Below are 16,880 nucleotides of genomic sequence, written 5' to 3'. Positions count from 1 at the left end.
GGACTAAGAAGTGTGCTGTGGTGTTAGCAGAGAGGAGGTGGCCTGCAGAGAGGAAATAATGGGGGGTGTAGAGCTGGGTTACTCTGACAATTATGGGGCTAAAACCTGCAGCGTGACTCAGGCTGTAATCACACACAAACCCCCCCGTGACCTCCCCTTTCCTCACACTCACACTCGGCTGACTAAAAGCCTGCCACTATGTGTTGGCCAAACACAGTGTTAGCATTAATGTGCGGTCATGTGTAAAAAGGTAGTCTGGGTCAAGGAAAGACGGCGAGGAAGGCGGGGGGCTCTTTCTTGAGTTTTGAGATAAGAGGCTTGGGGAGCACTTTTAATACCCCTTCACCCCGTCTGTGCACTTCAAATATTCAGCACGTCAGCCTCTCATTCACCCAAATTCCTCCCTCCGTCCTTGTCACTGTAGTTTAGCCATGGGCTGGTGCCGGTCACGGTTCTTCCCCTCTTCGTCCTGATTGGCTCTCGAGTCTTGCAGAAGAGGCTACGATTTTTGTGGGGATTATGCTCCATCGATTGGGCACGCTCCCAAACCCCTGCATCAGATATATATGGGGAGGGAGAGGGAGAGAGAGGAAGCAGAAAGGGGGGGAGGGGCATCGTCCTCCTGGCTGTCTCTCTTGGCTTTTTAAGTCAAGTTGTGCTCATATGAGGCGCACATGTCTGCGTGTCACTCACCAAGTCCTCCTGATCTGGAAGACAAGGATGCAAGGCTGAATTGGAATAACTTCCAGGATCATTTTGAGGCATTTTTTCTGCTCTATATTTTCAAAAAATTTATTTTTGTCTTCTTTTAATTCAAAAACCATGGATGAATCTGGACATTTTTCCCATTTTTGCTCTTGAAATCCGAATACAAACCTCACAGAAGATCTGAGAGCATCATCCGCAGCCTCTCGCCCTTCAGGGATCTCCTACTATTGTCTCCTATACAGCGAGATCAAAGGCTGCAGCTCCATATGAATCCAGTATGGAAACATAGACGCCATATTTGAGCGACTGATGTCACAAAAGCTGCATTTTTGATCGAACACTTGCACAACAGTTACTACTTGCACACCTGGAAGTAAACGCGACCTGCAGCATGGAGGTGATGGCGTCTTGCTGGAGGGGGCAGGTAAGAAAGCATCAAAATGTGGATGAAATATTTGGATTTGCACTTGACAGCACGCGCCATCACGCCCCAGGCTTGTGGGTTTAAACGGTTTCCAAGGCTGCTTACTATTTAATGAAGAGCATGATGTCTCATTCCTGCCAGAGAATAATGAAAGACATGCAGGGAGAGGATGAGGCAAGGCTATGAAGTCAGACACTGCTTCGTTCTGTGGGCATTTTTCGGTGTGAATCCTAAATGTCTTGTGTGTCCTTCCAGGAGGAGCAAGCTGCCAAACTGAAAGCGGAGAAGATCCGAGTCGCTTTGGAAAAAATCAAGGAGGCCCAGGTCAAAAAGGTAGGACACACTCGCACCTCCTGATTTTTAAAAACCCACACAATCCCGACTCGTGTAAATAATAGCTGTCTCGTCGTGTTCGCCACACGCTGGATTTTCTTTGTGAACTTCATTCACGTTGAAGCGCAGAGAAAATAGGTCATTGCGGTGTTTGATTATGTTGCAGGGAGGGAGCTAGAAACCAGAAAGAGGCTCCACGCTGCAACACAATGCAGATTCACTCCACACATGCCCCATTTGTTAAAACAAGAGCTGATTTTCGTAGCAACCAGTGCAATCGGTTCCATTCAAAGCGTGTGCATGCCTCCTTTGGGAAGTGGGTAAGGGACTCCACAGGCAGGCCATTTTTACCGCCACTGAATGAGCTGTCTCTGTGAATGAGAGCGATAGAATGGTGTCCTTTAATGCCATGAATAGTAAAGAGCCAGTAGTGTATTTGGACTCCACACTGCCAAGTTAACACAATATGACAAGATAAAGAGAGCTGGTACGGCCAGCACGTTCAAAACCTCGGCTGTCACGTACTAAATAATTGGTCAGCTGTCTGCACAGCGGGGACGTTTCACCACATTTTGGATTCTTAGTTTCAGCACTGGCTCATTGCATTTCAAGTGAAGGTTTGAAAACGTGCCTTTATTTTTATCGTTTTCATGAAGATTTGGGGGTTTAGGTTCATGTAATCACAAATATAGGTCAGACGCCGCTTCTTCGCCCCTCTTTCTCATTGGTCAAAATCTCCAATCAATCAGCAGCATCTGTAAACTTATTGGACGTCACCGTCGCAGAGGAAGACGGGCAGACGGGAGGTCAAGGAATTGAGGACTTTACTAGATTTCACACAGGACAAGATTTCCAAGGATTTGGCACGTGTATGTTTGTCTCCAGATTATTTTAATCTGGCTGATTTACGGGGGACTTTTTGCTGCCTGTGGAGTCAACTTTGGCCAGATTACTGGATTTGAGTGTTTACTGTTTGTGACCAGACTGACCCCATAAATAGTTTTGTAGTAATTGGAACAAGCCCCCCCCCCCCCCCCCACACATAATCAGATTTCTGCTTCTTTTAAAGAAAGCTGAATGGAAGCTGTGGCCTGATTTAAGAAGGACTGTGGAAACTGGAAGTTACATTTCTTTATCATATGTGTATATAGACTTTTTTGGTCAAGCTTCTTTCCTGCTAAAAAACAAAAATCATGAAGTAGTCCTTATTTCAGAAGTGATACTCTAAGAGCATATGGGTCAGCTGACAAAAAAAATCACCTTTAAAGTAAAACAAAGTGTCTGTATTGGTCCACACTGTCTATAGTTAATCTACATTTTTGAACGTGTTAAATATTTGACAACAAATGCATACTGCTGAAGACTTTGGCCCATACGTCCTTTAGGAGCACCTAAATACACAGGCAGGAACTCTAACTCATCAGACAACTTCACTTATGTAGCAAATGGGTCTTGTGCAACAAAAACGGCTTCAATTCTCCAGAATCATGAGCAAAAGAACTCCAGCAGGGATCACTGAACAGACAACATGGAAACACTAAAAACACACCTAAACCATAGACTGTAGAAAGAATTGGACAAACCCCATATTCCATATTGAAATCGCAGTCTCAACCAAACTTTTGTTACGGGCTAAACCCGGGTAAGTGAATGATGTCAGACTACAGCACTAACATCTAGTGTATTAAAGAAAGGAAAGAGAACAGGACTGGTTTTCAGTATGGAGAAGCAGTCTGGGTTAGCTCACCTGCACGCCGTGGTCGTCAGGGCCTCCGGCCTAGTTCGCTGCTGAAGCGTTGTGTGGTTCAGCGAGCCCAAGCGTTCTTTCAGTTCAGTTGTATTTTGGTTGAGTTATAATTCAAAAACAATGACAGGTTTCATTCAAGTCCGTGGGGTTTTGGTTGTTGTAGAGTCCGAGTTGGCGTCTTCTTGTCTCAGTGGCAGCGTTGGCCTCCACCTGAGTCTTGTGACGTCATTTAAAGGTGACACAGTTGCAGCTTTGCACGCACTGCTGTCATGGTGCATTCGTGACTGTCGGACATTCCAACACAGCTTAACCCAATGTTTATTTCCCACATGAAAACCAGTCCAAAATAATTCACAAAGAAAAAAGAAAGGAAAGGAAGAGGGACTCTAGCTATCATGCTTATTCCTAACACTTTGAATCAACCTAACGGCCTGCCCACTGAGCTCGACTTCCTGTCAGCTGACAGGACAGATAGGTAGCTTCTGCCTGTTGAGCTATCTGTCAATCAAATGAGACACGCCAATCAGTACAGTGAGGTTTTTCTTAAATATAATCTAAACCACTGTGGTACAGAACAATTCACCCTCCCATACAGTGAGCACAATAAGACACTAGCTAATGAGACACGTTTGGTTTTTGAACCAGGCTGTAAACCAGTTTATTTCTAGTGTAAAACCTGGCTGTCTAACAGGTGTCCAGATGAGACTTCCGGTATTCCTGCAACCAGCCTCAAGTGGACACTCGCGGTATTGCAATTTTTTGCACTTCCGCATTGGCTTCATTTTTCAGGACTGGAGGTTGCCGCTTGATCTAAACACTCTGCCCAAGGGCATGATGGGAAACTCTTCCCACACATCCCACTGGGCGGAGCTTAAATCAGTTGATGCTTTACAGAGTTGAACTAACACTAGTGATCAACACTGTATTCAAGGTTGAATAATAAATAGATTAAATATATTCAGTATAGCCTCCAAGGTTTTCCACTCCTGAAATAAATGTGAGATAAATCTCCTAATCTTTCCTCGCCTTCCTCTCTCCAGCTGGTGATCCGGGTCCACATGTCAGACGAGAGCTCCAAGACGATGATGGTGGACGAGCGTCAGACAGTCAGGCAGGTGCTGGACAGCCTGCTGGATAAATCCCACTGTGGATACAGCCCTGACTGGTCTCTGGTGGAAACCATCAACGAGCTGCAGATGGGTAAGACGAGGACAGTCAAGGAATGACTGATCAAACTGTAGCAGTAGTTTTTAAAGTCATACATGTAAACAGACTTGAACGTGACATCACAGTTAGCATAGCAGCAGAGAGCACAAACTGTTGACAGGGAGTGAGCAGAAAATGGCCTTAATTCAGCTGCACAGTACTGGCTTTTAGTCTTTATTTCCTGATGATTTTCACCGTCGGCAGCATGGGAATGTTTGGAGTTGAAACATTACATTTATAAGTGTGCAGCCATCCTGTTCTAGCCTGCATTCACGTAGAGATGAACGTAATCTGGACCATTCTGGATTTACAGCAGAAGAAAAATCATCTCAAGCTCAGTCCAGTCCCTCCAGAGATGTTGGGTAGGGTTCGAGTCAGGGCTTGGGCTGAGTGTTAAAAGTTGTTCCTAAGCCACTCCTGTTAATTTGGCTGTGTGCTGAGGGTGATTGTCCTGTCCCCAAGACGTCAATGTTAATTCAATTCCACATTCATCACTGGGCTGATGTGGGCCTTCAGGTTCTGCTGTGTGTAGACCAGTGGTTCTCAATGTTGGGGTTGGGACCCCATGGGGGTCACGAGACACTAAGAGAGGGTCGTCAGATGCCCTGAAAAAAAACTAAGAATATTTTCAAATCACACTGTTGTCACCGTACACCAATTTTTCAAAAATTTAAGCCATTTTATCATTTTTCCCCTCAGGTTTGCCAATTTTAACACATTTTTGCCACAAAAAACCCATTTTGTCCTTTTTAAACCCTTTCCATCACATTTTCTGCCTTTTTTTCCCATTTCTAAACCAATTCTTGCCACTTCACATCAAAGTTTCCTTTGTTAATCCATTAATGCCATTATTTCCATTTTTTTAACCACATCTATGCTGATTTTTGCCCATTTTAAACCACGTTTCAATCTTTGATAGCTCATTTTTGCCGGTTTAACCCTTTTCTGCCAATTTCTGCCTACTTTTATGTCTCAGTTAACCCTTTTTGCCAGTTTATATCAATTTTTCATCCCAGAAGCTGTCTTTATTAAACAGGAGGGATCTTTCTCAAGTCCAAATGCACTTCATCTCTTTTTGCCCATTTTTGCCACGTCTTTTTGCCACTTTTTCACAATTTTTTGCCCCCTTTTTTTAAATCTTTGCCCTTTTCCACCATTTTTTTGCCACTTTTTGCCAATTGAAGCTACCTTTTGCCAATAAATACCCCTTGTTTCCTTTTTTCCCCATTTTTGCCACTTCTTTTTGCCCCATTTCACCATTTTTTTGCCACTTTTCATCCATTTAAGCTGCCTATTGTCATTAAATGCGACTAGTTTCCTATTTTTATCCCATTTTTGCCACTTCTTTTAGTCACTTTTATTCCATTTTTGCCCTTTTCACCATATTTTGCCCATTTAAGCTACCTTTTGCCATTAAATACCACTTTTTTCCTACTTTTGCCCATTTTAGCCCTTTTCACAATTTTTTTTGCCACCTTTCACCCATTTGAGCTACCTTTTGCCATTTAGAAGCTCGTTTTTCCTTTTCCCCCCTTTTTGCTTTTTGCCATTTTTTTCCCCATTTTTGCTTTTTTTGCCATTTTTTCCCCATTTTTTGCCTTTTTCACCATTTTTTGCCACTTTTCGCCCATTTAAGCTACCTTTTGCCATTAAAAACTACTGTTTCCTATTTTTTTTGCCCATTTTGCCACATCTTTTTGCCACTTTTATCCCATTGTTTCCCTTTTCACCATATGTTGCCCATTTAAGCTACCTTTTGTCATTAAATAACACTTGTTTGCTATTTTTTACTCATTTTCTTTGCCTTGTTTTTGCCAATTTTGAACCAACTAACTTGAGGTCCTTGAGTGCTAACTCATTTCTTGTAGCTTATCACCCTTTTTTGCTACTTTCTGACTTCTTCTCCTCATTTTTGCCCCTTTTCATCCATTTTTGCTGCTCTTTGGCCATTTTTTTCATCTTTAACTTATTTTTATTGCTACTTCAAGCCATTTTTTCCACTTTTCCCCACTTAGATTGTGGCTCTTGCAAAGGTATTTTTCAACAATTTGGCTCTTTGGTTGAGCTGGTTTCAGTAACACTGCCTTGGAGGTGAAAATTAAGTGCACGTTTGCTGATCAGCAAAAAAACCTTGCACATCTTGCATCTTATCTTCATTACTCCCTCTTCTCTTTCATCCCTTTCTCTTCAGAGCGTATTTTCGAGGATCATGAGAACTTGGTGGAGAACCTCATAAACTGGACCCGAGACAGCCACAACAAGCTGATGTTCATCGAACGCATCGAGAAATACGCCCTCTTCAAGAACCCTCAGGTGACTCCACATTACCTCTTACTCACAAGGTCGAGGACGATCATTTTCTCACATATCTGCTCTGTATTCGGTGTGTAAAAGGCTGAAAGCATACACTGTACACATAAACACATTGTTTATGCATGCACGGCTCAGAGTGAACAGTGAGTCGGTTTGTGTAGGAGAGCTGGAAGTAGGTCAAAGCTCTAAAGCGAGTAAAAGGTGAATAATTTATTTCACATAAGACGAGGTGAGTTGCTGACTTCCCCTCCCTCCTCTCTGTCCTCCATTCACTCCACTAATCCTCTCAATCTTCTCCAGAACTATTTGCTAGGGCGGAAAGAGACGTCTGAGATGGCTGACAGGAATAAAGAGGCATTGTTAGAGGTGAGATTACACACTAATAATTGTTTTTTCTTTCATTTAATAGGTCAGAATTACTCTAATATTGATCTGTGTGTTTCCTAGGAGTGTTTCTGCGGTGGCACAGTCTCAGTGCCGGAGATTGAAGGCATCCTGTGGCTGAAAGAGGACGGCAAGAAGTCGTGGAAGAAGCGTTACTTCCTTCTCAGAGCTTCAGGGATCTACTACGTCCCTAAAGGCAAAGCCAAGGTCAGTGAGACGAAATTAAGGTGCAAGAAGTTTTTCATTAGTTGCACACATGTTCTGTATTTTTATCACAAAGATCCTCCAAACTTTCTGCACAGCCAGCAGCGACGCTACATCAGCATTTTTAGTTGCTTCACTTCAAAGGCTGATACTGTGGATCACTTTTTACCTCCTTATAAAGGGGGAAGCAGGTATTATTAAACCATAGCTTATTTAGATATTTTTTTCAACATTTTGTGGTTCGAATGACTAGGCAAGACAGGTCAAGTTAATTTATAAAGCATCATTAATACATAGTGTAATTGAAGGGTGTTGCATCAGCTGGAGGGCTTTGTTTTTACCTCTGTTTTAGTTTAACATAAGCTGAGATCATTTCATCCATCCAGCAGGAGCTTACCTTTCAATTACCTTCCTTTTCCTTTGACTCTTTTGGGAATATGTAGGAATAATTGGTTTTGGCAATCCATGCAGTGTGCTGCTGCAGAACGCAGAAAGCATGTCGATCCTCCTAAGACTGTTCATGTAAATAAGAAAAAAACAGGATATTGTATGTTAGAGATACGTCTGCTTCCTTGCAGTAGGTGGCGCATTAGCAAAAACATGTAACACATATTTAAATATCCAGCGGGGCAGACCCTAGTCATACATGTGAGATTTGATGCAAATCAGAAGTTTCATATAAGAGTTATGGTGACTTCCTGTGAAATGGCGAGATAATGAATTGATCACCAGTAAAGATATGGCCCAATCATGTCACTTCCTGTTGCAGTGGGGGGGGTGCTATATCACAATGATGAAATTAACCTTTGAGTGTGTAGAGGGGTGGGCCTTGATCCTACATGTGAAATTTGAAGGCAATCAGATTTTTGGCATGAGAGTTACACATACTTCCTGTCTAATTGGAGCTTTTGAAATGCTTGCCATCACCAGTGATCTTCCAGTGAAACATATCTGTGTTTTGGCCAACTATTGAAGCTTTTCTTTCAAAACCAGAGCTAAACAGGTTAAGCGCAATAAGAGGAATGAGTCGAGTGTGTCACTTCCTGTTGCCAGTAGGAGGCGCTATGATGAGATGTTTTCATGTGGGTGTGTTCAGTATGATATCATTGTCTTTCAAGAAAGAGCAGTAGATCAAAGATCATTGTATGCTAAAGTAATAGGCTTAAGTCATTTAGCACCATCAAAAATGCCTTATTTTGAAATAGAGATGAGGCTTGTGGACTTCCTGTTTGGATTTGGGCATGGCTCCAAGAGGCTTTTTTGTAGGTTTGACGATAGACCAAAAATCTCAAGCCCAGGCTGAATAGTGTTTGAGGGCTGGATATTAAATGAGAAAATTTCAAAGTCAGAGGCGGAAATGTTCAATTGCCAGAAGGGGGCGCTGTGACAAAATAATGATAGTGCTGTATGAATGAATTCAGGATCAATGTGTGATCGTCCCTGTGAAGTTTGGTGATGATTCACAGAAGCATTGAAAAGTTAAAAGTTATAAGGCATTAGTGGTGTATTTTCACTGCAAAAAATTGGCAAAAAAATAGTTGAAGTTTGGGCTCTGGTCACAGCTCCACCTTGTGGTGAAAAGTCACAGTTTGTACAACTTTAGATCTCTGGGTTGTCTAGTATGAGCAAAAAAAATCTTAAATCAATCTGATGAAATCCCTTCTACTAGTTTGGTAAAATCTGAAACTTGTGAATCGCCAAAAAAAAGATCAATTTGACCTTTAGCTGTTTTTAGTGCGCTTCCTGTACATTTCAGAGGATGGCCCCCAATAGACTCTTTTCTTCGTCTAGTCATGATACATATGTGTACTGATTTTTATGCACGCAGTTCTTACCCAGACCCTATCTCAGTTTAGGAGCCCCTGTGGGGCCCCTGCTTGATGCACCTTCACGATTCCACCAAAATACAAAAATGTTCACTGTTGGACAATTTTCTGTAAAGTTTGGTGAGTATGTGAGTGTGTTAAAGCCTCCAAACTTTTGACAGAAAAATACTGATACAATAGAGTCTCTGCCGACTGAAGTTGGTGCTCAGGCTCTAAATATCGAGGTATGATTTTTGGTCTGTATCATCAAGGTTTTTTTAGGAATAACAGACCATAACTTCAACCATTAGTTTCTTCAGTAACAGTTACACTGAAGAGCTAGCCATAACATAACCCAACAATGGTACAACTTAAGTTACAACCTGATTAGTTTCAGTGTAGCATTTAATGTAGACTTGGCACTACAACTTAAGCTAGAACACAGCTGGTGCATTAGGCTAATGTATTGTAAAACTGCTACTTTAACTAGGAAAAACATGAAACCCTGCTATACTGTTAGCTTGATCTTAGCTATTGAATAAAGCATTTTGCATTAAATTAAAATCTCTGTTACTACTCTTACAAACATGCACAAACATCCACTACAGTGGTTGCTGAATCCTCTTAGCATAATTATTTAAAGCCAACTTAGAGCAGCATCACTCAAGAGCAGAAACAGTTTGAGTCCAAGAATACTTGTAGTCCATTAATATGTAAATCAGACTTTTTCCTTTGCAAGTTTTCTAAATAAAGTCAGTCTGAATTTTTAGATGCAATTGTAGAGAAGTTATGGTTGCATCTTCTTCTGTCTCCTCTGCAGGCCTCTAGGGATCTGGTGTGTTTCCTGCAGTTGGACCATGTTAACGTGTACTATGGTCAGGACTACCGCAGCAAATACAAGGCTCCTACTGACTACTGCTTAGCCCTCAAGGTAAAAAAAGTAATTTTCTTGTTGAGAAATTTCAATTTCTTTGTGATAGAATCTGGAATAGTCTGCAAATGTTGAAAGAAATTTGCTCATAGCAACAGATGCATCATGTTTATATTGCATATCACACACATTGACATGTGATATTATTCTAATTGACCTACAGAGACTTATTAAAGCTTCTCTACTCAAGCTTCAGACAAACATCTCGCTGCATTTGCTGCCATTAGCCTTCAGTTCCATTCTGTTGAAAGCACTCTGCAAATGGCCTCCAAACAAGTCAATTAAAGTTGTTTAATTGAATTAGATTACCATTTAACCAGCACATAAAGTGTTATTGCTCTTTGTATTTAATGTAGGAGGCATGCAGCCCATTCAAGCATACCTAATGCTTTTATAATGGAGTTTGTGTCATTTCTAGTGGAAGCATTTCTAAACGGTAAAACGTCTTTCTGCAGCATCCACAGATCCAGAAGAAGTCTCAGTACATCAAGTATCTTTGCTGTGACGATGTCAGGACGCTGCACCAGTGGGTGAATGGGATTCGCATCGCAAAGGTGAGTCTGAAACAGAATTTCTGCTCTGAAAGAAAGGGACATAAACAGAGAATGTGTCTGTTTGGTGAATATGTGGTTAATCCTTCTGTATGTGTGTTTTAGTATGGGAAGCAGCTGTACATGAACTACCAGGAGGCCATGAAGAGGACAGAAGCAGCCTACGATTGGTCCTCCCTGTCCACCTCCAGTATCCGATCAGGCTCCAGCTCTGCCAGCATACCTGGTTAGTTCACTGTCTAATTAGCATTGGAACATAAGTAGCCTAAAAGAGCAGCTGATTGAGGACATCTTAAGGCTCAGTCACCGTTATTCATAAGTCTAGATTCAGGACTGATCATAAAGTTCCTGCCAAAGAATTTCAAACTCCAATCAGGGGCCTAAAGGCTTAAAATATCAGAAATAGAAGATGGCGCCGGTCTTTATAAGGCTCTTAAAATGGCAAGCAAATCTTAAAATAAAACCAGTTTAGGTCCACAAGAATAGGGCAGAAATGCTCCGGACTTCTGGAGCAGGTGTATAGTTCTTTATAATGTGGCTGCATCACTGATATACCTTCCTGCCTCTTTGTTCTCTTTGTGCTTCCAGAGTCTCAGTCCAATCATTCCGGACACTCAGACAGCGGCGTGGACACTGGATCGTCTCATGGTCGCTCCCAGAGTGTGGTCAGCTCCATTTTCTCTGAGGCCTGGAAAAGAGGGACCCAGATTGAGGAGAACACTAAGGTAGGACTTTCTCTTTACAACTTCTTACACCGTGAGAGATATTAGGCAGTGTGCATGCTCAGACTCCACACTGCATCCGTCTAAAATGTAACTCCCTGCTCTGTAAACGCCAGTGTTCCTCTTGTGAAAAATATAACATGCAGCGCCTTTATTCTGAGAAAGAGAAGAATGCAGCTTTGTCAGAGCACAACTGACAAATCACAATTTGGATTTGGATATTACTTATGCACCGCTTTTCCTCTTTGATTATAAGCCAACAAGCTTTCAAGGGGGAAAATATAAAAGAAAATCATTATTTGTCAGACATTCCTAGTGCCATATCTCTGTCTTTTTTTGTTTTTTGTCCATGTTGACATGAGAGACAGAGAGGAAATAGAGATGGGGTGAGAAGGTATAAAACAGGCAACAAGGTAAAAACAGAGTAGGCACGTTGAAACTTGGCGACAAGGTAAAAACATCGCAACGAAGTAAATCAGGGTGACAAGGTAAACCCGGGGCGACATAATAAATACAGGGTGAAAGGGTAAAAACAAGGCTGCAAGGTAAAGATGGCAACAAAGCAGAAATGGCAAGACAAGGTAATAAAGGGACCAGCACGGTTAGGGCCCTCTTTAAACATTTTGAAAACAATCTCCATGCAAAGGAGACAGGAAAACTGGCGAGTTGGCGGTAGGATTTTTTGCAAAGAACCAAAACACACACATGCTAGAGACCCATCCTTCCTCGGAGGGAGCCCAACTCGTGCATGGCAATCGACCGCAACCATAATGCACATGTGCGTTTTCAGAAAGTTGCGTTTTCCCTGTCCACATGTAGACCGTAGAAAACGGCAAAAACTAGGCAACATATTAAGAATGGGATGACAAGGCAAAAAAAACACCATCAAGGTCAAAACGGGCCTGCAGAGTAAAAACAAGGTGAGAAGGTAAAAATGGGGTGGCAAGGTTAAAAATGGGATGAAACAATAAAAACAGGTGAAAATTTTAAAATTGGGCAGCAAGTATCTTAAAATGGGATGATAGAGTAGAAACGTTGCGCTGCGTTACTCATAGGCTGTGAGGAAACTTGAATAGGAAAATCTATTGAGCAGATTTTGTAGCAGATGCTTATGCTCACGTCACATGCTGTTAGGACACGGTCAGTGTTGCTCATTTGTAACAGAAAACATCACTGAACTGTCGCTGTCTTTTCTTTTTCAGCACATGAGGATGGAGGCGTCCAGGGCAAGCTCACACAGTCACCGCCATCACAGCCAGCATTCAGTCGATCATCCCGCTGTGACGCCCCCTCCCCAGCCTCAGCCTCCACCTCAGCCCCAACACCATCACCCACCGCCACCTCAACAACCACCCATACAGCACCAGACCCCGCCCCCTCAGCCTCAGTCACCTCAGCAGATCCCGCAGCCACCTCCACCACAGATCCTGCAGCCTCCTCCCCCACAGACACTTCAACGTCCGCCACAAGCTCCACAATCTCCCCAACAAAACTTTAACAGCTACAACCACATTCCCCCAGAACCCCAGCAACAAGAAATGGCTCCACCTCCTCCTCCTCCTCCCCCGCCACCTCCCCCTCCTCCCCCACCACCGGTTCAGATGGTCTCCCACCACTCACCAGCTCCAACCATGTACAAATTCAGCACCATCAACCGCCTGCAGAATCAGAAATCCTCCAACAACGCCAACCACAAGCTGCCCAGTCACATCCATGCTCTAGGTCAACAAGTTCTGCCCCCATCCCCGACTCCACCCCCTGCGCAAGCACCCGTCAAACCCAATGTCAACCACATTGCCGCAAGGACTAATGTCCCACCTCCGCCTCCACCGCCTCCTCCACCACCACCATCCATGCCGACTCCAGGATCAGCAATGGCTGTCTTAAAACTGGGTCCTCCAAGCCCTGCTGCCCCGCCCTCCTTCATTCCTCCACCCCCAGCACCTCCACCTGCCTCCCAAATGAATGGAGTAGCATTTCCTCCCCCTCCTCCACCTCCTCCTCCACCTCCTGAGGTCATGGCTCCCATGAGCCACCCAGTTTACCACAACGGGCTGAAGCAGGCACTAAAGGAGCGTTTTCCCAGCCCACCACGGGAGCTCCTCTCTCCAAACGGAGGCATTGAGGAATCTCCGCCTCCTGCACCAGCTCCACCTCCACCACCTCCTCCACCACCACCTCCGCCACCACCTCCTCCTCCTCCCCAGCAGTTCCCAGTGCCAGCCCAGTTCCCACCTCCTCCTCCTGCACCTCCAAAGACCTTCAACCCAGGCTTCATCCCGCATTCTGCACCCAAACCTATCTCTCCTGTCACCCCGTTCCCTCCTGCTCCACCTCCCACTGTCCTAGGTGGCCCATGCCCACCCCCGCCTCCACCACCTCCTCCAGCAGCTCCTCTAAAGAAGCAGTTCAGCCTGCAGGCAGGGCATACCTCCAATAATCCACCTCCGACTCTACCGAAGCAGCACAGTTTGTCCAAGCCATCTTCCATTTCAACAGGAGCCCCACCAACGATGTCTTTAGTAAAGCAACTCGCAAGTCAGTTTCCAGGAGCACCATCTCAATCGGCCAGTCACACAGAAAGCCCCAAAGCCCCTTTATCCCCGCCTGCAGTCAAGACCAAACCTAGATGGCAGCCTGGTGGAGGCCAGCAGCTTCAGTCTCCAGAGTTCCCTCCCCCTCCTCTGGACAACAATGCTGGCTTCCCTGCCCCACCTCCTCCTCCTCCACCACCACCACCACCCCCAGTCACTGGCCCAACTCCTCCACCTCCTCCCCTCCCTCCTGGAAATCTGGGCTCCCCTATGAGGAGGTCACCTTCTGGATCCTCTGGTTTTGGAGGCAAGAAACCTCCGCCTACCCCACAGAGGAACTCCAGCATCAAGGATAACGCTTCAACTTCCTACGAGGAGAATCGAAGGAACTTATTGAGCAAATTCGCCCCCAAAAGCAGCACCACATCCTCTGCCTCCTACTCTTCTGGTTCCCCGTCTAAAGACCCCTCAAATGGACCCCCAGCTCCACCCAAACCAGGCAAACTAAACCTTTCCAACCTTCCCCCAGCACTCCAGGCCAAAGTCAGCCAAGTAAAGCAAATCAGTGGCGACTTCCCTTCTCCGCCACCAGAGTGCGCCTACTTCCCACCTCCACCTCCTGCTTCAGAGCTTTTCCCGCCTCCTCCCCCTCCTGGTTCTGATGCACATAGTGGTGGACCACCAAGGGTTGCAGTCGTCAACCCCCAGCCCCAAGCTCCCCCTCCTCCGCCACCTGTATCCCTTGTAAGCAACTCAACATGGGGGAAGAGCTCACTGAAAAAGACTGCTCCGCCAACATTAGTGCGGCGTAGCAACACCACACCAGATCCCCCTCCACTTTCACCCCCACCCACATCCCCAAAGGGCGGCTCGGGCCAGCCTAACTTCCTGGAGGATCTCAACCGGACACTGAAACGGAAATCAGTGGGTCGCCAAGGTTCCCAAAACTCAGCCAGTATCACGGGCAAGTTGGAACCTGCAGGAACTATGGACGACATGGCGCTGCCTCCCCCGCCGCCAGAGCTGCTCCTGGACCAAGGGAAGCAAAGCAATGGAGGGAACGGCGGCTACATGTCGGGAAACATCTCAGGCTATGCAACGCTAAGACGAGGACCCCCACCTGCACCGCCCAAACGGGGGGACGGCACGAAACTTACCGGAGAGTGTTGAGTTTGGAGACAGATAAAGACAATTGAAGAATATATGGGAGTGAATATTCATAAAATGACTGTGTATATACTTCAACCTGAACTGGACCGTGATCAGTTAGTTTTTGCTTTATAGTGCATTCTTTTGAAAGCTTGATGTGCTTGATCAGTGGGATTTAGCATCATGAGAAAATTAAGATTAACACAGGAGAGTTTGAGTAAAGAAGTCCTAATTTTCTCTGTATGGTAATCCCCTTCCATCTGGTGCACCAAGCAGATGTAACTAAACACTAATAACAAAAATATTACTGGATCCAGGTCTGAGCCGAACCATGTATCCGCTTCTCTGCCATAAATTTGTGCCACGTACTGGATTGAATACACAGCCGAGGAGCTTTCTGCTTCGGTACTGCATGTAAGGACAGGCTGTTGAACCATGAAGCTGTTCTGATGTGTGTGCATGAGAGAGAAAGACACCAGGACTGAAATACATGCATTGAGTGCATGCATGGTGAAGTTAGGAGGTCATAAAGCGCAGATTGGTTAGGTTTGCTTTTATATGAAATTATTTAATGATTGATAAATGGAAGGATTTTTTTATGAGTTTGTATTTTTAAAAAGCTGGTCAACAAAGTCAAGAGAGGATCAAAAGATTCAGGCACAATGGAATGTATATGGGAAGGCACATTTAGAAGCATTAATGACTACAGACATGAAGGCAGTGTAAAAGTAGAACTAGAGCCTGACTGATACCTTAGTAGGCCGAAATCAGACGTTACAGACGTGCTAAAACAACACATAACATGCTTGGGTGATATGAGTGGTGTTGTTTGTCCAGCAGAGGGCTCCAAAGGTTACAGTACTCACAGCACTGACGCTCAGTAAAAGTCGATTTATTGTGTAAGTCTTGATAAAACTGGACTCTTTTGTAATTCTACATCAAATTTCTGGAAGTTGGTGCTGTGCTTGTTTCAGACTGGGTGTGTTTTACCTCAATTAATTTCCCTGAGAGTGTCTTTATTCACTGTATAACTGAGCCGGGGAAATTCAGAGTAAAAGCTCTCAAATGAGGGGAGTTTCTCCACAGAGATGACATACTGGGCTTTAACTTTGAATAGAACCATCTGTATCTTCCCTGCAACATATCCTACTGATGAAAACAAGATAAATACAGCTCTTTATTGATCATGTTTACATGCTTACTTGGTATTTTTTTTAATCCTTAAGAGTGGCCCTTATACTCCTTTGCACTATACTCATATTGATGGAAATTTATTTACTTAACTTTCTTGTAATAAGTCAATTTTAGTTGTTTTCTCAAGATTTCAACCTTTTCATCTTGTTTTTTTGGCAGTTAATTTCGTCAACTAAAACTATGACTAAAAATGTTTGTCGACAGTCTTTTTCCATGACAAAAACTAGACTAAAGCTGACAAAAATAGATCTGTGATGACTAAAACTGACAAAAACAAAGTTTAGTTTTCATCAAGATGACTAAAACTAGACTATAATGTAATGTAGTTTTCGTTGTACATTCAAAATCTGTGATATTTCTCCATTGTATCCACAATGTATCTGTATCTAACATGCCTTTCAGCTGTAGAAAGCAGGGACCCCAGGATTGGCAGAGTGCAGAGAACACACCACCATGATTTGGTACCAGATTTAGGCAGGAAAATAAATGCTTGGACTAAAAGTAAAGACTAAAATGTGAAGACTTTTTATGGACTAAAACTGGACTAAAACTAAAAAGGATAGAAATGACTAAAATGTGACTAAAACTAAAATGTATTTCATTTAAAGACTAAAACTAAACAAATTGCTGCCAAATTTAACACCATTCTTTGCAAATCAAAGCAAGTTTTCCCCT

General features: G+C 43.9%; 1 protein-coding gene across 6 annotated transcripts in view; it reads left to right on the top strand.

Annotated features, from left to right (window-relative positions):
- raph1b (Ras association (RalGDS/AF-6) and pleckstrin homology domains 1b) overlaps window positions 1-16,202 on the top strand; it is a 91,107-nt gene extending 74,905 nt beyond the window's left edge. For all 6 annotated transcript variants that reach the window (XM_041781773.1, XM_041781775.1, XM_041781774.1 and 3 more), the window contains 10 exons: window positions 1,388-1,465; window positions 4,253-4,412; window positions 6,610-6,731; window positions 7,032-7,097; window positions 7,179-7,322; window positions 9,945-10,055; window positions 10,511-10,609; window positions 10,712-10,832; window positions 11,195-11,331; window positions 12,531-16,202. In XM_041781773.1, the coding sequence (XP_041637707.1) occupies window positions 1,388-1,465; window positions 4,253-4,412; window positions 6,610-6,731; window positions 7,032-7,097; window positions 7,179-7,322; window positions 9,945-10,055; window positions 10,511-10,609; window positions 10,712-10,832; window positions 11,195-11,331; window positions 12,531-15,032 (3,540 nt within the window). In that variant the 3' untranslated portion in view covers window positions 15,033-16,202. The remainder of the gene's footprint in view (window positions 1-1,387; window positions 1,466-4,252; window positions 4,413-6,609; window positions 6,732-7,031; window positions 7,098-7,178; window positions 7,323-9,944; window positions 10,056-10,510; window positions 10,610-10,711; window positions 10,833-11,194; window positions 11,332-12,530) is intronic.
- Window positions 16,203-16,880: the final 678 nt, after the last annotated feature.

This window comes from Cheilinus undulatus, linkage group 24 (assembly GCF_018320785.1).
Source record: "Cheilinus undulatus linkage group 24, ASM1832078v1, whole genome shotgun sequence".
Taxonomy (NCBI): Eukaryota; Metazoa; Chordata; class Actinopteri; order Labriformes; family Labridae; genus Cheilinus; species Cheilinus undulatus.
The sequence above is the reverse complement of the archived record's forward strand: the minus strand, read 5'-3'. Positions and strand labels throughout refer to the sequence as shown.